Here is a 25,729-nt window from a genome sequence, read left to right on the forward strand (position 1 = left end):
GCAGCTCCCTGCCAGCCAATCAGATTGGATTACTGAGAGACATGCCTCCTCACTCTGAAGCCTAATGCTGGCATGCAGTGTGGAGGGGCTGCCCCTCTGTCTTCTGTTTCTACTAAGGGAGCAGGAGAAAGGGACAGAGGACATTAATGAGAGCTGTTACTCAGGTATACATGCCTAGCTCTAATAAAAAGTTATCCTTTAAATGCATGCTCAGTAATCTAGAGTGTGTGTGTGTGTGTGTATGTATGTATGTATGTATGTGTGTATGTGTGTGTGTATATGTGTATATATATATATATATATATATATATATATATATATATATATATATATATATATATATAAATAATATAAAATTTCTCTATTAATGTGTGTGTAATTTTGGGTATATTGTGTTGTATTTGCAGGAAGCAAGCCATGAAAATGTAGTAGTGCCACCTGGAAGTTATGTGAAAGTGTCCGGTCATCTTCGCTCATTTCAGGTACAATCATGGTGTGGTTTTTATTTTATATATATTTTTTAAGACCCTCCTTCCATCATATGTTAAGAGTGGAAATACAAATCTGAGTAACACAAAACAATTAATGGCTATTGTCATAAACTTCGTGTGCAAGGCTACTTTCACATAATAATAACATGCATACAGGAAAATGCTCCTGGCAGATACACAAAAACCTGTTTATAACCTTCTACATAAAGCAGGTCAGCATTCCAGCTGTTGTGAAACTGCAACCCAGTGTGAGGAGCATGCTGGGAGAGCAGGTCACAACAGCTGGAGTGCTGGAGCTTCCTGATCTGTAGGCTTGACATGCAAAAAAACACTTTCCTTTTGCCATATGCAGTGTTCATTCAACTGAGTGATTTCTTGCAACTGTATGGCATACAGCGATCTACTTGGGACTAGTGTTGATTAAATCGAGCTTCTGATTATAGATCTGAAGTTGATTCGTTTTAACACTGTGTTAATGATGTATGGAGACCTGTCAATAGTTCACAAAGTGAGTGTTTGCAAATGTTTTTTTGTGTATGCGATTAACTTTTTATCATACATCAACAACTGTTTTGTTTTTTTTGTTTGTTTCTTTTAGAATAAGAAAAGTGTTGTTGCATTTAAAATTGCACCTATTGAAGACATGAATGAATTTGTGTCTCACATGTTGGAAGTTGTCCAGGCTCACATGAGTCTCAATGCCCAGAGTACTGTAAGTTCACCATTGATGCAAAGCAAGTGTTAGAGACTGGTGTATTGCTTTCTATTCCATATACCAGGATTGGTATAGCTCTTGTATGATTCAGGCTAGTTTCACACTAGCTGTTCCCTGCTGGATGTATAGTGTTGGTGTAAAACTAGCATAGAACATTGCCTGTCCCATGTTTTGTGAAACATCCAGGAAAATATAAATTTTTATTTTCTCGCCCATTTTCCTTGGGGGACACAGACCTTGGGTATAGCTCAGCTCCCTAGGAGGGATGACAGGAAGCTGGTTGTGCTTCGGCCTGTCCCGACTCTAACCTCTGGGTAAGGGGGGCACCCGTGGTCGCTCATTCTGAGCGCTCATCTGCAGGACAATGCAGCACAGCAGCATCCTCAGCACCCCCACGCCGTTCCCCCCCCACGCTGCTATCTTTCTCCCCCCCCTCCCCCTCATTCGGGGCTGACTCCATTTTTCTCTTCTCTCTCTCCTCTACGTTCAAGTTTTAGCTTAGTGTCCAAGGAGGCAAGACACTCCCTGCTACTGCAGGGCTGTTTTCTCCTTGTTATTTTTACTTTTTCTTCTAATTTTGTTATTTTATTTTTTCCTAGGGATACCAGAGACGCATTAGACCTCTCTGCTCTCCCGGGGTTGAGCTGCGCCAGTGCCAACTTATCTGCACTGCTGCCTCCCCCACAGAAGCAATAGGAGGATCTGGGCAGCAATGGCTCCCCTACATCCCGCCAGCTAGGGGGTCGCCCGCACGCCAAGCCCCTCTTCCAGCTTCCTGCCACTGCGGTGCCAGTGGCTGAAGGGGCGACCCTGCTGGAAAGGACTGAGGGTGAATACGTCGGACGGTGAGATGGCTATTCCAGCCCATACCCCGTCCCTATCTGCAGCATATACCCCCTCCAGACGGCTGATCTTCCGGAGGGTTCGCGCAAAGGGTTGGCGGTCTCCAAGGTGGCTATTGCCCGTTTCATTAAACTGGCGGTGTCTGAGGCTTATCGAGCCTATTTCTATATATATAGGTATAGCTCAGCTCCCTAGGAGGCGTGACACTAAGTAAAACTGTTAAGCCCCTCCTCCATCAGCTATACCCTCAGCCTGGAGATAGAGGCTACCAGTTGCGTGTCCAAGTAGTGAAAGGATAACAACCAATAACGGAAACAACCAGCCAGCAACCCAACGGGGCGCCAGACCATAACCCTGTAACCAAACACAGAAGGGTGGGTGCTGTGTCCCCCAAGGAAGAGCGAGAAAGAGATTTAACTGGTAAGTTATACAAAAAAATCTCCTTTTCTCGCCCATTTTCCTTGGGGGACACAGACCTTGGGACGTTCAAGAGCAGTCCAAGAAGGGAGGGACCACAAACCCAAGGCGGAACACCACCAGAGCATCAGGAAACCGCTGCCTGCAAAACCAGGCGGCCCAAAGCAGCATCCGCTGATGGATGCGTGTGCACCCTATAGAACTTTGTGAAAGTGTGCAGAGAGGACCAAGTGGCTGCTTTGCACAACTGTTCAGCCGAGGCCCGATGCCTCTGCGCCCAGGAAGCTCCGACTGCTCTGGTGGAATGAGCAGTGACGCCGAAAGGCGGAGGTCTGCCCTTGGCTCGATAAGCCTCAGACACCGCCAGTTTAATGAAACGGGCAATAGCCACCTTGGAGACCGCCAACCCTCTGCGCGAACCCTCCGGAACCACAAACAGGGAGTCCGTGCGCCGAAAGGACCCGGTGACCTCCAAGTAAATCCTCAACGCCCTGACCACATCCAGACGGTGCAGTTCCCGTTCTCTGGGGTGGGAAGGAGAGGGACAGAGCGACGGAAGGACGATGTCCTCATTGATGTGAAAGGCGGAGACCACCTTTGGCAGGAAAGTCTGGGGACAGGCCGAAGCACAACCTTATCCTGGTGGAAGATCAGGAAAGGTTCGGAGCAAGAAAGAGCCGCTAACTCCGACACCCGTCGGAGAGACGTGACGGCCACAAGAAAGATGACCTTGCAGGACAGAAGGCGAAGGGAGACCTCCCGTAAAGGCTCGAAGGGGGCTGATTGGAGCGCAGAGAGCACCACATTCAGGTCCCAGGAAGGAACTGGAGGGCGGTACGGCGGAACAGAGTGAGCCACCCCTTGTAAGAAGGTCTTAATTGGCCCTAGAGGGGCCAGGGGACGCTGGAGAAGAATAGACAGCGCCGAAATCTGACCCTTCAGAGAACTGAGGCACAGCCCCAGGTCCAGACCCGACTGGAGGAAGGACAGGATTGTGGGAAGAGAAAACCGGAGAGGTGGGATGCTCCGGGACTCACAGAACCCCAGATAGGACCTCCAAACCCGATAGTAGATCCTAGAGGATACGGGCTTACGAGCCCGGATCATGGTGCGGACTACGTCCGCGGAGAAACCCCGTCGCGTTAAGACGGCGGTCTCAATAGCCACGCCGTCAAACGTAGCGAGCCTAAATGCTCGTGGAAGATCGGTCCCTGAGAGAGAAGGTCTTCCCTGGAGGGCAGTGGCCACGGTGCGTCTGCCAACAGCAACATTAGGTCGGCGTACCAAGACCGGCGGGGCCAATCCGGGGCGATTAGAATCGCGGGGACGCCCTCTGCCGCGATCCTCCGAAGAACCCGTGGCAGGAGGGGAAAAGGAGGAAAGACGTACAGAAGGGAGAATTCGCGCCACGGAAGGACGAGCGCGTCGGCGCCGTATGCCTTCGGGTCCCGTGCCCTGGCCAGGTATAGGGGGACCTTTTGGTTGAATTTGGAGGCCATGAGGTCCACGTCGGGGCGACCCCAGCGAAGACAAAGGGCTTCGAACACCTCTGGGTGCATGGACCATTCTCCCGGGTCGATGGTGGACCGGCTGAGGAAATCCGCCGCCCAGTTGTCCACCCCCGGGATGTAAATCGCAGATAAGGCCGGCACGTGCGTCTCCGCCCAGAGGAGAATGAGGGTCACCTCTTGCATCGCTGCAGCGCTGCCTCCCTGATGGTTTATGTATGCCACAGCCGTGGCATTGTCCGATTGGATCCGAACAGGGTGGCCCCTCAGCAGATGGGTCCAGTGTCTGAGGGACAGAAGAATCGCCCTCAGTTCCAGAATATTGATTGGAAGTCTGGACTCCGATAGAGACCAAACGCCCTGGACGGACCGGGGAGGGAAACCCCCCCCCCCCCACCCCCGTAAGCTGGCATCTGTGGTAATCACCAGCCAGTTCAGTGGAAGGAAGGACTTCCCCCTTAGAGGGATATGCAACCACCAGCCGAGGGAAGCCCGAGCCAGGGGAGGCAGAAGAAAGGTCCTGTCCAGACTCCTCGGTGATTTGTCCCAGGCCGACAGAATTGCCCTCTGAAAGGTGCGGGATCGGAATTGTGCGAACGGCACCGCTTCGAAACAGGCAACCATCTTTCCCAACAACCGCATGCTGGATCTGAGGGAAGGGCGGTGATGACGGAAGAGACTGCGAACCGACCCGCGAAGGGCCAGACGCTTGTCCGACGGAAGGCGGACCTCCGCCAACTCTGTATCCAGGAGCATCCCCAGGAAGATCAGCCGTCTGGAGGGGGTAAGGGAAGATTTGGGGTGGTTGATAATCTGCAGGGTATAGCTCAGAAACTATAAGTAATATATTATATATCGTCCCCCACCGCGAAGCGCAGGAAGCGGTGATGACATGGAGCAACCAGAACGTGGAGGTATGCATCCTGAATGTCGATTGAGGCCATGAAATCCCCTCTTTCCAGGGAGGCCACTGCGGACCTGAGAGACTCCATCCGGAATCTCTGCAGTCAGAGAAAACGGTTCAGGCGTTTTAGGTCCAAGATCGGACGCACTGAGCCTTCCTTCTTGGGAACCACAAAGAGGTTCGAGTAGAACCCCCTGAACCTTTCCGTCGGAGGCACGGGGGCGACGACACCCTTGTCCATTAGAGAGTGAATGGCCGCGAAGAAGGCGGCCACTCGTACGGGATCCTTCTACTATATAAATATATAGAAACTTGTAAGGCCTCTTTCACACTTGCGTTGTCCGGATTTGGCGTGTACTCCACTTGCCGGAATTACACGCCGGATCCGGAAAAACGCAAGTGAACTGAAAGCATTTGAAGACGGATCCGTCTTCAAAATGCTTTCAGTGTTACTATGGCAGCCAGGACACTATTAAAGTCCTGGTTGCCATAGTAGTAGTGGGGAGCAGTATACTTACCGTCCGTGCGGCTCCCGGGGCGCTCCAGAATGACGTCAGAGCGCCCCTTGCGCATGGATGACGTGCCATGCGATCACGTCATCCATGCGCGTGGGGCGCCCTAACCTTACTCTGGAGCGCCCCGGGAGCCGCACGGACGGTAAGTATACTGATCCCCACTACACTTTACCATGGCTGCCAGGACTTTAGCGTCCCGGCAGCCATGGTAACCATTCAGAAAAAGCTAAACGTCGGATCCGGCAATGCACGTTTAGCTTAAGGCCGGATCCGGATCAATGCCTTTCAATGGGCATTAATTCGGGATCCGGCCTTGCGGCAAGTCTTCAGGATTTTTGGCCGGAGCAAAAAGCGCAGCATGCTGCGGTATTTTCTCCGGCCAAAAAACATTCCGGTCCGGAACTGAAGACATCCTGAACGGATTTCTCTCCATTCAGAATGCATTAGGATAAAACTGATCAGGATTCTTCCGGCATAGAGCCCCGACGACGGAACTCTATGCCGGAAGAAAAGAACGCAGGTGTGAAAGAGCCCTAACCCACTTAAAACCACAGGTCATTACAAAAACTGTTACATGTTACTGGGTTGCACAGGCAAAGTTGCCTTTCAGATAATTCTTCCTCCTGCTTTCTGGCCCAAGGTCAAGAGAAAGCAGCTAAAGTGTTATGTTAGAGCTTTCAATATGGGTAATGGGGAGAGTAGGAACTTTGATCTTCAGCCAATACCCGCAGGGGTATTGTACATACTGAGAGATTCATTCCCATTCATCCACATTTGATGCGCATCTGTGTGGTCATTCTGCATATTATAGAGCAGGTCCTATTATGGACAAAAATTGGCTTACCGCCACCGTGTATTCCATATTTCTTCTCACTTCCATCAAGTTTTGTAGACCAAAATACAGACAGTGGTGTGCAGGAGCGTTATTTACTGGTTGTTAGTACTGGCGCTATAATATCTAAATACTGCTTTTGTTGAAAATCAGTTGTCACTAATTTGACTGAAGACTTAGTTTAGATCATCTATTTAACACTTCAAATTTTCTGTATTTTTAATTTAGCCTGGAGGTGGAGGAACTTCTGTGGCGCTCAGTACACCTGCACGAGCTGGAAATACTGGCGGAAGCATCACAGGAGGAGTCGATGCGCAGACAAATGGACTCACACCACATCAGAATCAGGTACTTAAAGCTTCTTTATCATGCATTCTGACAAGGATGATTGTCTCTAGGGCCAAATACCAACACACAAAGACTTTATAATTGTCTTCTCTCAAACCCATGTTAATTAAAATGTTAGTAGAAATATTCAGTCGGCACTTTGGAAGAAGATGGTGGTGCTTGTCTTCTGGGTTGCTGGTCCATACATGCAAGTAGAAGTGCATCAGCACTCACCCTTTGATGCTAATCTTCACTTTATTGCCATAAACAGAATACAGGCAGATGTGATGCGTTTCAGCTAAACAGCCTTCTTCAAACAACCTTGTTTGAAAAGGCTGTTTAGCCAAAACGCATCACATCTCCCTGTATTCTGTTTGGCAATTAAAATGTTAGCGGCTTTGGTCGCCATTTCCTGTACATCACAGGGAATGGTTTTGGTAAATGAAGGAAGTACTGAGTTGGCATAAATATTAGATGGTGACATTCAAGATATGCAAACACGGGTGCTCAAAGTGTGTACAGAGTAATGTCTAGGGATGCTGTTTCAAAGAGGGCAAGTTATTAATTTGTCCGTATATAATTAGCGGAACAGATGGTTTGACTTGCTCGGGATGCTAACAAATACACTATTTCAGGCTCAGATACTCTTAATTTTATTTTTTTCTGTTCAAATATCATGACCATGCAAATCTGAATTTTACATTCAAGCAGGATCACAGGTCATATTACAAAGTCAGGACATATCATTGTCACAATATTATAAAAGGATAATACACATAAACCCATAACATAACAGCATATGCTGTGAAGATACGAGATGTGCAGCACCTGAAACTACGGATACTGGAAGCCTCTGCTAGCATTTCTCCTGCGGTGTTGCTATCAGTGTGTGAAGAGTGGGAGAAGAGGGTTGCATTGACAATCCAACACAATGGGCAGCACATTGAACACATTTTATAAGTGGTCAGAAACTTGTAAATAACTCAGGAAAGAATAAAGTTACGTTAAAACCAAGCATGCCATTGGTTTTTCTTGTGAAATTCCTAATAAGTTTGTGTCACATGACCCTCTTCCTATTGAAAAAACTAAAGTTGGAAAAATAGCTAACTTCAAAATGGCCGCCATGGTTACCACCCATCTTGAAAAGTTTCCCCCCTTCACATATACTAATGTGCCACAAACAGGAAGTTAATATCACCAACCATTCCCATTTTATTAAGGTGTATCCATATGAATGGCCTACCCTGTATATTTACATGCATGTTTCTTATCGCCCTATATGACCCCAGATCTAGCCATCCAAAGGCCCCAGATATTTTCAAATTTCGACAGGCAATTACGCTTAATATGCACCCCTCTCTCCATCCTTATTACAATGTTCAATCTTGCAATAAATTCAGCAGCAGTAGGAGGAATAGGCTGTATCCATTTAGCAGCCAGCGGTTTACGTGCTTGATATAATCTATTAATTCCAGTGACAATATAGTTTTGTAAGTTATCAGTGTCAAAAATACGAAGCAGACACATTCTGGATCAAGCACATATTGTGCACTATATATCTTGTTAATTAGCATTATTACATCACTCCAATACTGTTTTAGGGCACTGCAGCTCCATAACATATGGAATATCCCAGCCTCTTCCTCCCGGCATTTCGGACATGTAGAATCATCTCTATATCCAATTTTAAATAGAAAAGCTGGGGATTTATACGTCTTGTGCACCATATATAGGTGTGATCTAGCTGCTTCACTAAGGGACAAATTTGGGGTCAGAGCCAATGTTTCCTCCCACTGGGTATCTGTTATTACACCCACATCCTTCTCCCATTGCGTTTTTACCTTCAGAGGAAACTTTTTCAGATACTCCCCTAGGAGCTCAAGATATATCGTTGAAATGGATCCTTTCACTGAACCCACCTCTATTATCTTACCAAGTATTCGACTAGAGGCAAACTGCAATGACATAATTTTGGACTGTGATTCAAGAGCATGCCTTAATTGCAGGTATTTATAAAAGTGCATGGAATGTAGCCTGAACTCTAAAAACAATTACTGGAACAGTTTCAAAGTACCCTGAGAGTATAACTGACTAATATTCCAGAGGCCGTTCCTTTCCCATTGGGAGAATCCTTCCAGACGAAACGGCTCTGACAAGGCCTTATTGCGCCATATAGATGTGTATTTAACCCTGTGATTCCCAAAACGTCTTTAATCTTCCCCCATACCTTCCTCATAAGCCCAACAATCGGGGATGATCTAAATTTTACAGCCACCTCCCTCTCCAAAAAAATAACAGGTAGAGAACACCCGGACACCCACTCTATAGGCTTGCCACTCCCTCCAGCTCTTAAAGGGAACCTGTCACCGGGATTTTGTGTATAGAGCTGAGGACATGGGTTGCTAGATGGCCGTTGGCACATCCACAATATCCAGTCCCCATAGCTCTTTGTGCTTTTATTGTGTAAAAAAAAAAACTATTTGCTACATATGCAAATTAACCTGAGATGAGTCCTGCCCAGGACTCGTCTTGCATTAATAGTGGTCTCGGTGGCGCCCCCGGTGGTGGAGGGCGAAACAGTGCACGCTCAACAGCAAAAAACTGAGAGCTTTTCTCTGCTATCCACTTTTCCACAAATATAACCGCGTTAGATCCCACTGCTCGCTCAGGCACGCCTATCATATGGACATTACTGCGCCTCAGCCTGTTTTTCATGTCATCTGTCTTTGGATATAAGCAGCGAAACATTATGAATCGCGCGTTGAAGGTCTCTCTTCATTGGCGGCACTTGATCTTCCAAGTCGCTTACTTGGCCCTCCATTACTCCAATCCTTTCCCTCACATATCTTTGTCTGATAAGCCCAATATCTTCTTTTAGGCTACCCATATTAGTGCTGAGTGAGACGAGCACTTTATTACTTTGCGCTACTGCTGCAAACACACCTTTGATGGTAGGTTCGGTTTCAGCAGCAACCGCCCAATCTGATACGGCACCAACCTCTTGATTTTCTACTGCAAGTACAGCTGGCTCTTCAGTTTTCTGGGCGGTGGATGATGTGGAGACTTCCGGCTCCAGCTCATATGCGGAGGACACCCTGGTATGTGCTAATCTCTCCAGTCGCTCCGCTACCTCCATTCTCTTCCCAGGCTGCACCGCGCCATATTGTGACATCAGCTCAGCACTGCCAGTCTTTTCCTTCCCTCTCCTTCACCTTTTGATGCTTCATGTTGCTGCAATTTTTTTGAGTCACACTCACTATTTAGCAGAGTATTTTCAGGATTCTGTGCCAGGAGCTCTGTGCCAAACACCCGATCACATATCTGTTCAGGCCACGCCCCCAGGTACTCAGATACTTTTTAAAGAAAGACTGCACGTTAGTAGTAAAATATATTGGTAAATTTATTATGTAATGGTGATCAGGCAAATTTATGTACTAGTAAACTAGGTAAGTACAAAGATTGCAAAACTTAAAAAGAATAATTAGATAAAACACCACAATTGCATCCACACCTAATCTACAGTCCTGACTACATCCAAAACGAAGGTGCTCGGGAGTCCTTTTCAGTGAAAGCAATTAGACACTCGATTGGGAAAACGCCATCTTTCCTTTGCAGAGACGTCTCTCTCATAGGTGAACTCCAACTGCTTTCGGAAAGGGTGCCAACTTTTCTACCACTTGTTTAAACCCCCTAAGGACCCGTGCCGTACATGTACGGTGCAAGCGGATGTGACTTAAGGTCCGCGGGGCTCTGGGGCACGATTGTCAGGGAATTGAGGCACCATGGCTGCTCTTACCAGCAGGCAGCCATGCCCGGTAAGGGCACCATGGTGCTGCACCACTAAGCGCTGCGATTGGCCGGTCAATGAAGACCAGCATATCACAGCATTTGAAGCTGTATACAGCTGCAGGTTGAGGTCAGGGGGAGGTGGCCGGTGCTGAGCTGGTCAGCTCCGGTCACCTCTGAGGTGAGGCAGGGGACACTGGTGTTTTGGCTCCCCTGCCAGCACTGCAATTGGCTGGAGCAATGCTATAGCTGCTCAGGAAAGGGCATAACCTCCCTGCATGCAGCCATTCTAGCTGGTGACCTATGCAGATAGGTTCCGTGCTGCTTGCTGGGACTTATGGTGCACCACCACTGATCTTTAACCCTGCTGAAAATAACATCTGGAATTGCTGCCCTCTTTATTTTTATTTGTCTCTGTCTATATAATGTTGAAATTCCTAGGTTAGAATGTTCCTACTTTTTTTAGTGGACCTCTTGTTGGCTTTGGAGTCTTCATAGTTTAAGATTACTTTTTCAAGCATGTCCCTCCCAAAGTGTGTTTTCATCTCTGGTAGGTCATCTCTATGGTGCTGTCATGGTTGAAGGGGGGGGAAATGATAATTACACTTATCGGTAATTAGATTTCTCGCTGGTATCATTGGGGGACACAGGACCGTGGGTATAGCTTGCTGCTGCCACTAGGAGGCGACACTAGGCTGAAAAGTGATAACTCCTCCCCTGCAGGCTATACCCTCTCCAGCCTGGAGAGAGCATATCAGTTTTTAGCTTAGTGTCGTAGGAGGCAGACCTCCCTGCTTAGCAGGGTGGCTTTTTTTATTATTTTTTTAATAATTTTGTTATTTTTCACAGATTTCATGGACGGGGCACAGGAACGCTTGCGCCCCTGTTTCCCTGGGAGGCTGGCCGGTGTTGCTGGTTCCACCGCCTTGCCTCCCCCAAGAAGGCAAAGCGGACCAGGGCAGCCTCGCTCCCCTGCTTCCCGCCAGCAAGAGGGCCACCTCCCTCTCCCTTCTCTGCCCGGACCCCTGACGCCTGGTGCCAGCGGTCGTGGGGTGGCCCTGCTGGTACAAGACTAAGGGTGAAGACCACAGATGAAGACAGGTGAGTATCACTGTCCCTCCCCTGTCCCCCTCACACCATGGCCCCTTCTTATGGAGGCTGCGAATCCTCCACCAGTCGCAGCATGTCGCCTCACAAATCGGGCAATGAAAGGGTTAGTCACAATTTTGGACCCTTTCTCCCCACCCCTCCGATCTATTATCGAGCAGGGGACCTTTAGGAACTTCCATTTACTGTGCTCCCTTCCGGGCGCCTGCTAGTACCGTTCTGGGTACCTCCGTTTTCCAGCGGTGGAGCAGTGATCCCAGTCGGCCCGGCGCCACAAATCTAGGCCCCGGCTTCGTTCGGGCCTACCGCATTTCTTCGCTGCCGCGCTGTTTTCGGCCAGTGGCACAGGCAGCCTCATTCATTCACCGATCAAAGTACCGCTGCATGAAAAATTTTAGTTGCCGGCTTTGCAACTAAAGGCCGCAATCTCCACCCTTAGGTACGGGGGGGGGGGGGGGGGGGCATCTTCTGACGCAAATCTCCCCGGGAACCCGCTGACTCCGCCCTGGTCCTTGGACAGTTAACCCTTACCCAGCCACATCCTTGAGGCCGGTGTCCACACACTCCGGGGGCGTCTGTTTGAGTTTCTCCTCCTGCGCAACTCAGCGGGGGACCTCTGGAAGTTCCCAATCCACCCTCCTGGGTCGTTTGGTTGATAGAGCACCATCTGCGCAATCGGTAAGCAGACCTTTTAGTTCCATTCCACCTCCGGGTAGTTTGGTTCTTGTATCAACACAGCCACAGCCTGCAACAGCCATGGGCTAGAGGCTGAGAGGTGGAACTGCGCACGAGTGGGCCGAAGCAGGACAGTTATTCGGACTCTGACATGATTCCGGATTATTTTTCCTAGATTACGTCCGTGCTAGCCGGTTCTGGTGTTGCATTAACCCCTTCTTTAGGCACTATCTACATCTACTAGATACAGTGCTTAATTTGGGTATTACCTCCTTCCTGTGGTGGACTGACCTCACTAGCATTGGCCTCTATGCCAGCCGTAGGTGCCCCTCGTTCTGTGAGTGGCGGAATTGAAGTTCCAACGAAGCTCCGTATCGTCAGCATACATTAACCTTTTGTATAGGTGGCATTATGGCGTTCTCGCTGCTGTCGCAGTGTTTACGTACGCATTGCACCCTTTCTGGGGTGGGATGATGGCACTTCCCACAGACTACAGAACTCGTCATATGCAAGTTCCTGCTAGGTGCGTTACCCCCTTCAATGGTGTTGTATTTGCACCACCTCGGGTGACAGTACTTACTGGATATGTTCCTCCCGATCATAGGTAAAGCGTTGGCACTGCCACTGGGCGCAGTGCTTGCCGTAGATCCCCCCCCCCCCCCCCCCCCATTGAGTGGGTGATTACACTTCCGTTGGTTGCTGTTCCATCTCCCAACTGCCATCACGGACTTCCTATGGCATTACCCTCTACAAACGATCCAGTTACGGGGGAATTACTAGGCATCTTTGCATGCTGTATTTCAGCTACGCCACGGCTATAGATGCCTTGGTTTCTTTCACAGGCGGTCCGTGGCAACAGTCGGTACCGCTGGTGTCTGATATTCTACATCTAGTGGCATATGGATACTGCCACTGGATACTATGGATACTCCCATATTGTATCCCTCTTTCTTCATGCACTGATTGGAGATACAAGAATGTCAGCCTTTGTGCTCTCAGGGGGGCATCCAGCCTTAGGTGTCCTGGAGACTCCCTATTCCCTTGGGCCTCCACCGTTTCAGGTCAGTCACACTGCAGAGTACTGTGCTCAAGGTCCAGCAAGCTGAATATTCCACAGACTCCGGATGCTTGTCCACCACTCATCCTTATCTAGGTGAGGGCGTTATGCTGGCAATCTGCAGTGGCTACTACAACGGCTTCCCCTTCGCAGGGTAGTTTTCATGCTAGGGCTAGATGCTCCTAATCGCTGTAGGGGCCACGCTACGGAGCATGCGGTAGCCCCTATCGCACGAGGGGTTGAATCACCACTACATGCTGAGGTTCCTTCTGCACGGTTCTTTTGTCAGGCAACGGATTCCTCTAACACGAGAATCAGTGGCCTCTACGGTGTGGCCTACTCCTCGGCTGGAGTATGGCGTGAACATTACTCTTGGGGCTTCCCTGGTGGGCTTCCCCTTCAGGTGGAGGATCGCATCTCCACTAGACGCTGTAGAGCTCCAGTCTCACACGGGAATGGGCTTTAGTTCTGGCCTCTTTCTGGTTTACTACCAATGAGGGTCCGTGGCTCTGACAACTGTTGTCCCTCTGCCACATCCATTCCATATCCATATGTTTGGGAAAGGCTCATGTGAGCCGAAACGCGTCAGAGTATTGTATGTGACCAATTAAGACAAAATCTTTTGTTGAAGACTACAATGAGTGCCGGTCTTCTTCATTGTTATTGTCTATTGTCCTTCTGTTGTCGGTTCGGGTGTGGCGATGGTGTGGTTACCATGGCTGATCGGCACCTACCTTTTGAGTGCGTTCTACTGGGTAGATCGGTCCCTACGGCACTCGTCAACACTAGATTGCTGTTCTCAGCGGGACCTGGATTCTAGTAGTCATACCGTGACGCCACTGGTGCTACCTCTCTTAAGATGTCAGTGATATCACCTCGAGCAAATGGTGGTTGTTCTTTCAGAGCGGGTGTCTGTTACGACGTCCCCCGCTAGTAGGGGTTTCTTCCCTGGTACGGATCACACATTCCTTTCCGGCTCCCCTCGTGGTGGATAACTGATCTCCTCATCCTCCTGTCTAGCTCCAGTAGTCATGGGTTGTACGGCTCTGGAAGCCCATTTCTATTTTTTTTTTCACGGGCCCAGGGTTCCTCGGGTATGGTGGAGGCGTTGGACGTCGTAATCGAGCTTCTCCGGCAAGAGTATTTCTCTCGTCTTTGTTCCACTCATCTGCCCTTCCAGGCAGCGTTGCCGCTTTGTTGCGATATGGTCACTGACGGGGCTTCCCATCACTGGCGGTGCTCATATTGGCTTTACTTACCTTTCCCGTGTGGCATTGATCCTTTGGCCTGTAGTGGGCACGCCTGCCTCAGGCGGTTGTTTCTTAGTGATTCTCAGTCAGCTTCTCTCACTAGCTTCTCTCACTAGAAATCTCACCACCAGCCTCTTTGGCTATAGGGGCTTGGTCTACCAATATTGCGCTCCCTGGGGGGCGTTCTCTGGTCCAGAGGCGAATCCTACGGTCTTGGCCGTTTTATTTCTGCTTCCACAGCTGCGGCCAGGAGCCAGCTGTTTGGTGTTATTTTTTTGTTTTAATTTTTTTTCTCTGCATTGATACGCCTTCTGTACGTACTTTTCTCTTTAAGTGTGAACGTAGGGCAGTGTTCCATTCAGGATCCTCTTTTTTTTTTCGCAGAAGGTGGTCGCCTTTCCACGCCTCGCAGACATGGTTTTCTCTTCTTTCTCCCTCGTAGTGCACGGGCCGAGCTCTCCATCAGCCATGTGATTTGGCCTCTGAGCTTGCTTGTCCTTGTCTAGCGCTTCCAGCCCTACAGACTTCTACCAATTCTTATCCTGGGGTCCTTGTCGAGGCTGACGGCCTCCAGAGGTTGTTTTCCAGATAGATCCGTTCAACAGTTGCTCGGGCATGCCGCTCTCGGGTAGGCAACGCCCAGCTGAGTCTTGGCCCACCCGACCAGCGGTTGGCGCTTCTCGGGTCAATCTCCTCCTTCATGCAGTAGCTTCCAGAGTGGAAGGCAGTATCTTGGTCTTCCGGGCTCACGTTCATCAAGTCTACCGGGTGCCTTCCTAGGCACCGGTGGGTACTGTTCCAGCCAGCAAATTTCTTGCAAGCGGCGGTGTGTTACGCATTCTCAAGGGCGTTTTTTCTCCATGGGCATGTGATTTGTTCCCTCCCCGTGGACTGCTTTAGGACGTCCCACGGTCCTGTGTCCCCCAATGATACCAGCGAGAAAACAAGATTTTTGTGAAACTCACCTGTAAAATCTTTCTCGCGTGGTTCATTGGGGGACACAGCTCCCATGGCCCCAGTTCTGGTTTGCTCCGGCTGGCGTTGGTAATTTGTTGGTTGTTTACCGTATGGTTATTTTTTCCTACTCCTATTGCTTGGGCACAAACTGATATGCTCTCTCCAGGCTGGAGAGAGCATAGCCTGCAGGGGAGGTGTTATCACTTTTCAGCCTAGTGTCGCCTCCTAGTGGCAGCAGCAAGCTGTACCCACGGTCCTGTGTCCCCCAATGAACCACGCGAGAGAGATTTTACAGGTGAGTTTCACAAAAATCTCGTTTTTCCAGAACCCATGACGGCACCCCTCTAATTCCCTCCCTGGGGTTTATGGTTGATGATGAAGATTGTTTGTTTGTCTTTCAAGTAAAAAAGAATGAGGTTATAGGAATTCTATTTTGTATGGCTCCTACTGATCTCTGCAATTAACACTGAGGGAGGAAGTAGATATGTGTGTGTGTGTGTGTGTGTGTATATATATATATATATATATATATATATATATATATATATATATATATATATATATATATATATATAATTTTATTTATTTATATTTTTTTTATTGCTCTGGGGCTTTCTGTCCAGTTGTGAAGGCAGATCTATCGTGCTGTCATTGGTTCTGGAAAATTATCATTTTTGCAGCTGTTCCGTCCCTGTCTTTTGGACCCCATCCCCTGACAATTTATCAGCCCTGAATTCCTGAGTTTGTGTGCATCTCAGGAATTCAGAGTCCCTATTACTCTGCAAAGGGAGAAATAGATTCTACCAGTACCCGCCTAGCAAACCGGCAAGGTATGGCATAAAGATTTACAAACGTTGTGATTAGCTCTGGGTACACCCACAAGTTTCACATTTGCGAAGGGAAATATCCCAGGAGTTAGTGGGAAGATAGTGTGGTACTTACTGCACCCACTGCTGGATAAGGGTTACCACCTCTATGTGGATAACTATTATACTAGCATACCCCTATTCACATCCCTAACTGCCAGAGGTACTGTGGCTTGCAGTATAGTGTGCATAAATCACAGAGGCCTCCCTAGATCCCTAGTAGGGCAACCACTGAGTGGGTGAAAGTAGGGCTCTCCGTGAGAACATGCTGGTGGTTAAGGGCAAGGACAAGAGGGATGTCCTTGTAATGACCACCATTCACACTAATGCCAGCTCCCCTGCTCCTTTACGTGGTACCACTACCACTGTTTTCAAACCAGTTTGTATTCTGAACTACAACAGGCACATGGGAGGGGTGGATCTTTCAGATCAACTTCAGAAGCCCTATAGCACCACACAATAAACAAAAGTGTGGTACAAAAAGCTGGCCGTACATGCCATTTCAATCTGCAGGCCACAGAGGAACTTTCCTTCAGTGCCAAGCGGTGGTTATTGGTGTTGATTGAGCATCGTAGTTCTTGGGCCGAACACATCGGGATGTTCGGGTGCTCGACCAAGTATAATAGAAGTCAATGGGGGAACCCGAGCCTTAAACCAGGTACCCCCTTGCTCTGAAGAGGGGAGGTTGCCTGGTTCATAGAAAGTCAGAAATTGATGGAAACAGCACGGGGAGGATGTCTGGATGCTACCACATCCAAGGGAGGTCAATAGCTGAAATCTGACTGGCTGTTACATTGCCCCCTTTTTTTTTCCTAATTGTGAATTCACCCAGAGGGGGTGGGTAAAGTTATTAAAGCATAAGCATCCAAGGAAGGCAGCAGGCGTGTGGCAATTACCCACTCCTGACTCGGGGAGGTAGTGTCGAAAAATAACAAGATGCCCTGTTATTGGAATGGGTACACTTTCCGTTAACGAGGATCTATCGGAGGGCAAGTCTGGTGCCAGCAGCCAACTTGATCCCGACCTCCCAGTGTGCCATCATGGTGAGGATTGTGTTGACTAGACTCTTGGCTACTGATACTGGACTTGTAGGTGAGGGCCTGCTGCCGCTTTGACTCTAGATAACTTTTGAGCGATCGCACGTCCCCATGACTGCGACCTATACATTTGGATGTCTGCCCTATCAACTTTGGAGCAATTTTTCGTTTTGTCTTCTCCACCAAAGGAATGAGAGAAGTCTTTTTGTAGCGGGGGTCGATAAGGGTAAGCAACCAGTAATCCGTGTTGTCTAGAATGCATATAACGTGCGGGTCGTGGGAAAGGCAGCCTATCATGAAGTCAGCCATATGTGCCAGAGTACCAACAGGCAAGACTTCACTTTTGTCATCGGAAGATGAGCTGACCCTGTAAAAAATTGTGAGGGCAGTATATGCGACGAATAAGCATGTTGATATGATGGAGGAGGGCGAGAAAAGGAAGACTTAACCATATACCTTTTTTGTGGTGGAAGGGGTGCATGGAATACAGTGTATTGAGTACATTAAACAACACATTTAAAGTGCCTTTGTTCACCCGCTTTTCTCTGGAGTCGAAGCCTGGGGCAACCTGTCAGCATTTTCAGTTGACAGGCAGATACGCTTATCCGTTATGCCACCAGCAGCACTAAATACCTGCTCAAAGCGCTGGCAGCAGGGCAGGCCAGCACCTCCAAGGCATAGAGCGCCAGTTCGTGCCAAGTGTGCAGCTTGGACACCCAGTAGTTGTAAGGCAACACTGACACTGTCTCCAAAACTTTTCCCTCCTTGTGACACTAGGGCGATCATCAGGGTGACGGTGCTGGCGGAGTATCATGAAACTGTCCCAGGCCTTGGAGAGTGTTGCCCTGCTTTTGTTGGAACTGCTGTGTTCCCCTTGTCTCCCCTCCTTGGTTGGCCAAGGACGTACGGACTCTGCTGTCAGTGTTGTCAGATGTAAATTTTTGGAGCAATTTTTCAACAAGGACCTTCTGGTATAGCACCATTTTGCTCATCCTCTACACCTGAAGAATGAGAGATGAGAAGTTCTCTTTGTAGCGGGGGTCGAGAAGGGTGAACACCCAGTAATCCGTTTTGTCTAAAATGCGTATGGGTTGCTGGAAAGGCAGCCTAACGTGAAGTCGGCCATGTGTGCCAGAGTACCAACAGGCAAGACTTCGCTGTCGTCATCAGGAGGATGACTGTCATCTCCTCATCCTCTTCTGCCCACCCACACTGAACAGATGGAATTAAAATTTCATTATGTTGTCTTCCTCAGTTTCCACCTCTTCCACATGCAAAGCGTTGTCCTTTTTAATTGTGAGTAGCGAGCGTTTGAGTAGACACAGAAGTGGGATGGTTACGCTGATAATAGCGTTATCGCCACTCACCATCTGTGTTGATTCCTCAAAGTTTCTTAAAACGTCATAAGTCAGATGTCTATGCCCACTCCTCGCTTCTGATTAGTTGAAGCTGACTGGAAAGGGGATGACCATGTTGCAGCTGGTATTCCACAACTGCCCTCTGCTGCTCACAAAGCCTGGCCAATATGTGGAATGCGGAGTTCCGGCACATGCTCACGTCGCACAACAGCGGGTGAGCTGGCAAGTTAAAGCGCTGCTGCAACGTTGACAGACCAGCTGAAGCTGTTGACTTGTGGACATGTGCACACACGTGGCGCACCTTCACTAGTAGCTCAGGCAAATTGGGGTAAGTTTTGAGAAACCGCTGAACCACTAAGTTTAAGATGTGTGCTAGGCATGAGATGTGTGTGAGCTTGCCGAGCTCCAAAGCCACTACCAAGTTATGGCGATTATCACACACAACCATGCCTGGTTGTAGGTTGAGTGGCGAAAGCCACAGCTCAGTCTGGTCTCTTATCCCCCTGCAACAGCTCTGCGGCAGTGTGCTGTTTGTCCCCTAAGCATATCTGCTTCAGCATGGCCTGTTGACGCTTCCCCACTGCAGTGCTACACTGCTTCCAGTTGATGGCTGACCAGTGCTGCACGCAGATAATTTGGAGGAGAAGTGGGGGGTTGGAGCCACTAACGTAGATGCTGGCGGAAACCCTGATGGAATTAGGGCCCACAATCCTCGCGTCGGTAGCACCTGTGCCATCCCAGGGTACGACTCTCTCCCGGCCTCCCCAATGTTCACCCAGTGTGCCGCCAGGGAAATGTAGCGTCCCTGGCCAAATGCACTTGTCCGTGGTGCCTTCCCAGTAACTGCGTTGGTCAGGGCACGTGTGATGTTTCGGGGCACATGTTGGTGTAAGGCTGGCACAGTACACCTTGAAAAATAGTGGTGGCTGGAGACAGTACCGCGGGATGGCTGCAGAAGGCCTCAGTGTCCACAAGCCTAAATGGCAATATTTCCAGGGCCAGTAATTTTTGAAAGGTGCACATTTATTGCTATGGCCTGTGGATGGCTGGGTATTGGCGCATGCTTTCAAATGCCTGAGGTAATGACACTTGGACGGTGCGCTGGGACAGGGAAGTGGATGTGGTCACTGATATTGCTTGTGAAGGTGCAGGGTGGGAGGCATCCTCGCCTTCGACAGGCGATTGACCAGCATGTACCATAGGGGAAGAGGAAGTGGTGGTGTGACCCACCGAAACAGATTGTGGACCCAGGCGTTCGTCCCACTTATTACGGTGCTTAGATGCCATGTGGTTGCTAGTGTTCACGCCCCCGCTCATTTTGGTGTTGCACATGTTGCAAACTACTATTCTTTTGTCGTCCGCACTTCCCTCAAAAAAGCGCCATACTGCACTTCAACTACCCCTTGGCAAGTGAGATTTACGCAAGGGGGTGCTTCGTGGAACAGTTGCGGGCCTGTTTGGTGTGGCCAGCCTTCTCCCTTTTCCCTCCCCACTGCCTCTTCCAGCCTGTTGCGGTGCTGCAGATCCTCGCCCCTCTGTACTGCTGATCTTGCTTGGCTTTCCACCTTCCCAGGTTGGGTTAGTGACCTTATTGTCCACCACCTCCTTCCTCACTCTGATTTATCCTCTTGATTTTGTTGACCTAACTACAACCTCAGTGATTGACAACTGTCTCATCCTCTTCATCAACCTCTTGAGACAGTAATTACAGTTGAACCATTGGTAATTGTCTCATAATCATCCACCTCATTAAACACTAATTGCCATTCCCCAGAGTCATGTTCTTGTGACTGAATGCTCAAGAGGTTGGGAATCGGGGCACAAGATCTCATGTCCCTCTTTTAAGCTTGCTTGGCGAGAGGGCCAAATCAAGGAATGGCGATGAAAAGAGCTCCTCTGAATTTTTGAGTGTGGGATCACTTGTTTGGCCAGACTCTCCATGGTGGGAGGAAGGAGGATCAGGGAGAGGATTCTGTTGACCAGAGTCTTGGCTACTGAGACTGGACTTGGTGGAAGACAGGGTGGTGCTTAACCCACTGGAAGCAGCATCTGCTGCAATCCAACCGACCACCTGGTTGCACTGGTCTGATTTCAAGAGTTTTGTTTTGCGACGCCCTGCAAACTGGGACATGAAGCTAGGTATCTTGGATGATTGTTTATCTTGTGCTCTGGCAGCAGGCACAGTTTCATCGCGCCCAGGGCCACGGCCTCTGCGTGAATCAGCGTCACGGCCACTTCCCTGTCCCTTACTGCTTGCCTTCATCATATTAATAGTTATATGCACGCTTGACACACAAGATGTGGCACGGATGTCACAGTTCACAGCAAGCACAGTATATTGTAAAAGTATGGAAAAAGGAAAATGGATTTATTTCTCCAATCTGTGCCCCTGTCACTGCAGACACCCTCTATATAAAAAGTATTGAAAATGCTGGAATTTTTTTTTTAACTGTAGCTATAACATACTGCCAGTCTGCCACCACACACAATAGTCCTTTTTTTAAAGGACTTTTGGGTTTTTGTACTAAATAGATTGCGATTACACTATCTGTCCCTTCCGAAGCACAGCTCTCCCTGACTACAAATGAGCCGAACATGCGTCTTGGGTGCAATATAGCGCCAACATGGCAACAAGCATTAGTGATGGCAGTACTTACCTGCACGTTTATTGGCTGCATAGCAGCCGCAAAAAACGTGCGGGGAGGAGACTCAAGCACATGCAGTACTCGGCTGAGTACCGCCATGTGCCTAGCATAGCGATGCTCAAGCTGAACGCCAGTGGTTACCAAAGCCCTAATTTTTAAAAAACCTAGCCGGGGAGGGTCCTACTACTTCTGGAAGTCATGGTACGAGCCTTTTCCAAGTCAAGTGTGTTCCAAAAGGGGGATAAGGTCAAGTGTGTTCCAAAAGGGGGACACAATTTATCACTGCAAAACCTGGCCTGTGCATACAGGATTATTAATTTCATCCATGATGTACCCTGTAGTTTTACCACCCTTTATATCTGATTTAGTCTGCATAGCTTACAGATTCACTTTTTCACCAACCACTACATATTTTCTGTGAGACAACTGTTAGGTCAAAAGTGCATCTTTAAAATGTTGGTGCGGGGGTGCTCTTTCCAAGATGGTGTCACTTCATGGGGTTTTTAATTTCTGGGGGACCGCAGGAGTTTTTCTTTAATGAGACATGGCACCTAAAATCCATGTCTGCCAATTCAGGTCAGGTTTGACTCTAGAGCCCTGCTGTGCGCCATTACATCATTTTCTTTTTAGCACTTATGGTGTGCTGCTATATTCAGGGGGGGAACTGGTAAACAAAATGTGGGGTGCATTTTGTCCTTTTACCCCTTTGACGCGTTAAATTAGCTAAAAATGGTCTGGTCCTTAGTGGGTTAAAGAATGTAGCCTGCATATACAATCCATAACGGTCACACTGCATATCCAGTTTATCTGCTATGGATCTTGGAGTGGCCGATTCCCAGATCCGCAATAAATCAGAATCTTAAGATAACTTTGCCAGACAATAGTGAGCTCTCTTGCGCACGAAATGGACAAGGTCTCAAACATGCCAGACAAATTATTCATTATACGTAGTAGGGCTGCAGTAAACAATTAGTTTAGTGATCGAGTATTCTATCAATTAATTTTTTTACAATTAATTGACTATTAAGAAAAACCTTCTTAAAATAACGTATTCTTTTATAAAACAAAAATATATATATATAATTTTTATTATAATTGGTGGTATAGCAAATAATTGCGTGCACACACAAGGCTTCTTTCACAGCTGCAATATACAGTACATTGTCAGAAGAACAGCCGGCCAGAATGTACCATATCGGTTATATCTGCATACTGCCAGCTGCTGCAGCGATTGACTGTAATGGGGTCCGGCCTTGTTACAGCACTCAAGCTGGGTTTTGTAAGGACAATAGAAAAAAAGGGCTTTGGATGATACCCAGCATATATGCCGAAACATGGCCAGATGGCCTTGGACCACATTATAGTCAATGAGGGCATGTAGCTAGTTGTATATGGCTATACCCAATACAGTATACTCCAGCAGGCTGTTCTTCTGCCAGAATGTTTTAGGGTTATGTTGTGAACTTCATTAGTCTGTTCCGGTGGAAGAACTGGCTGCCATGATGTCCCCAGTGCCTCTATGCCATCCACCATGTCCTCCGCTCCCCCAGATCAGCCCCTCCATGCCAAATCACAGGTGCCCCATTAACCCCTCGCGCCATGATGTCCCCATTGCCAAATCTCAGGTACACCCCCCTCCACAGGTGTTGCCAACTTTATACTTGCCTTTCCTGGCAGTGCGGCGTGCACTGACACATGGAGTCCGCAGGAGACTTATCTTGATCCCAGCATAAACTGGGACCGACGTGTCACACATCGTCAGCCAGTGTGCTGACTATGTGTGAACGCAAGGCCCTGCGGTGCAGTGTCGGGAGGCCACGGAGCAGTGAGTGAGAAGCTTCATTTCACTCGCGCTCCGTGGTCATGTGATTTAAACGAATCGATGCAGGAAAACTGCATCAAGGATTTTGTTGCCTTGATTTCATCGAAATGGTAAGAGGCTCCATATTCACACTTCACTGTCACAGGTTCTGCTTCACGTTGTCTCATATTTTGCAAAGCAAGATTCTGTTATCTGTCTACTAGGTTTTACATGTGAGCTAAACGGCAGCCTCTCATTTTTTAGAAATTGTGGCCTTTTCAGTTTTGTTTAAGGCTTTTTTTTTTTTTTTCCTCTTGCAGAATATTTGAATATTTTTTTGGTACAATTTTTGCTCTGAGTTTGGCTATGTTTTTATATTAAACAAAAAAAAGCTTAAAAATAAATATCTTCCCACTATAGGTTTTGTATCTAATTAAAAGCTGTAAAGGAAGTGAAGGCATGGGCTTTGAGGAACTGAAGGCAAGACTTCAGGGAATGAACGTTAATACCATTAAGTAAGTAAGATTTAATATAATTGTTTCATGACTCCTATATATACAGAATATTCCATAGCAGAAGACAGAAACCCACATGGTTTTAAAAACATTTCAGCATGCTTGCTTTTTAAACCTTTTTGCTCCCCAGGACATAACTGTACCTCTGAGGTGCTGAAGTGGTATATGGAGCAACAGGCAACGGCCATGTAGTATGGCTGATACTTGCAGACAATACTGGGATCAGAGACATTTAACATATAACTCCTTAGATGCCAATATTGACCACGGCATCCAAAAAAAGAGGAAGCGGGCTCTGTGACTGAAGGCAGCATGAATTGGTAACAAAGACTCTAAATTCAGGACTGGGTCTTACTGTTCATAAAATTGGCTGCAGTCCACTACTGTGCATAGTGTTTAACCTGTCACACGGTGGGTGAAGGTGGGAGTCTACAGCTCATGAATATTGAGGGCTCCACTGAATTTTCCTCTGCTGGAGTTAAACACTCTGGTTCAGTGGTTAGCGCTGGGGTCCGATGTTCGAATCCGACCAAGGACAACATCTGCATGGAGTTTGTGTGGGTTTCCTCTGGGTACTCCCGGACAGGGAACTTAGTTTGTGAGCTCCACTGGGGACAGTGATGAAAATGTCAAGAGCTGTGGAATATGCCAGTGCTATAGAAGTCAGCAAAATAAATTGTGATTTTATGAAAATTACATCTTCACAAATGGCTTAGTTCAGGAATCTGGGTCTGTCACTAACTATGCTGCCCTCAGAACAGAAAAAAATGTAATGACCAAACTTGGCTCTCTGTGTATGCTGCTGTCATTACTGGGGCTTCCAGGCTGCTTTCCCTTCCCTGTAGACAGTGTAAGGCTATTGCAGTATAGAAATCTCTTCCTCTTTTTGCAGTAGGTTAGTGTTCACACATCCTGTTCCAGGATACTTGCTCCATAGGGGACAGTCTGTTTTCCTGAGCTGCAGCATTCAGGATCCTGCTTAAAGGGGTTCTGCACTTTCATTTAACTGATGATCTAGATCAAGGGTCAGCAACCTTCGGCACTCCAGCTGTTGTCAAACTACAATTCCCATCCCAGCATGCTCCATTCATGTCAATGGGAGTTATGAGAAGAGCAGAGCAAGTGTGCATGCTGGGAGTTGTAGTTTCACAACACCTGGAGTGCCGGAGGTTGCCCACCTCTGATCTAGATCATCAGCTTCTGATCGGCGGGGGTCCGACACCCAGGACCCCCACCGACCAGCTGTTTGAGAAGGCCGTGGCGCTACTGGAGCGCCGCTGCCTTTTCAAACAGCTGATCAGTGGGGGTCCCGGGTGTCGGACCCCCGCTGATCAGAAGCTGATGGTCTATCCAGAGGATAGATAATCAGTTAAATGAAAGTGCAGAACCCCTTTAAAGTTTGGGTGATATAGGATCTGGCCACATACCACATGATAAGCTATCTGATGCGTGGCAAGGCAACTGTGTTTATAATGTGTGGGGGAATTCTTTTGCTTATGTTGCAGTTATTCGAAGAGATTATTACACAACCCTAAAAAAAATTTATTTTATTTTTTATTTTTTTGTTCCCCTTTCAGACAAGCATTGGACTTCCTCAGCAATGAAGGCCACATTTATTCAACTGTGGATGACGACCATTATAAGTCAACAGATGGCGATTAATAAGATTATTACAGATGGGAGGAACAAAGGATTCCCCATCAGATGGCAGTATTGATGTTTTTTTACCCGCTCTCCTCTTAGAAGCATCCCATTCCCGCAGCAAAAGGATGTTGTTGTTGTTTTTTTTTTTTTTTTTTTTTTCTTCACTGAAATACAAAATACTTTTTATTGTGGAAATCTTTTTACTTAGAAATCCACTTAGTGTAAGCTCATTCTAAAAGGATGTTTTGAGCTTTAAAGTTAAAACAACATAAAGGCCCATATATAAAGTTATTTACCCCATCCCTGTTTACAGTTCTGCCACTGTCCAAAGGGGGTATCTAAAGGGGAAACTTAGCCTCTGAAAAAACAAATACCTAGAAAACCCCTTTACACCAGACAGCAAAGGGGTTTTACCAAAAATACTTGTAAATAGTTTTGTTTCATTACATAGAATGTGAATAAAAGTCTCTTTAATATTG

General features: G+C 47.9%; 1 protein-coding gene across 1 annotated transcript in view; it reads left to right on the forward strand.

Annotated features, from left to right (window-relative positions):
- RPA2 (replication protein A2) overlaps nucleotides 1-25,729 on the forward strand; it is a 41,297-nt gene extending 15,568 nt beyond the window's left edge. Inside the window, exons 5-9 of the mRNA XM_044286292.1 lie at nucleotides 408-482; nucleotides 1,090-1,203; nucleotides 6,454-6,573; nucleotides 23,512-23,606; nucleotides 25,184-25,729. Of these exons, the coding sequence (XP_044142227.1) occupies nucleotides 408-482; nucleotides 1,090-1,203; nucleotides 6,454-6,573; nucleotides 23,512-23,606; nucleotides 25,184-25,268 (489 nt within the window). The 3' untranslated portion in view covers nucleotides 25,269-25,729. The remainder of the gene's footprint in view (nucleotides 1-407; nucleotides 483-1,089; nucleotides 1,204-6,453; nucleotides 6,574-23,511; nucleotides 23,607-25,183) is intronic.

Source organism: Bufo gargarizans, chromosome 3, assembly GCF_014858855.1.
Source record: "Bufo gargarizans isolate SCDJY-AF-19 chromosome 3, ASM1485885v1, whole genome shotgun sequence".
Lineage (NCBI taxonomy): Eukaryota > Metazoa > Chordata > Amphibia > Anura > Bufonidae > Bufo > Bufo gargarizans.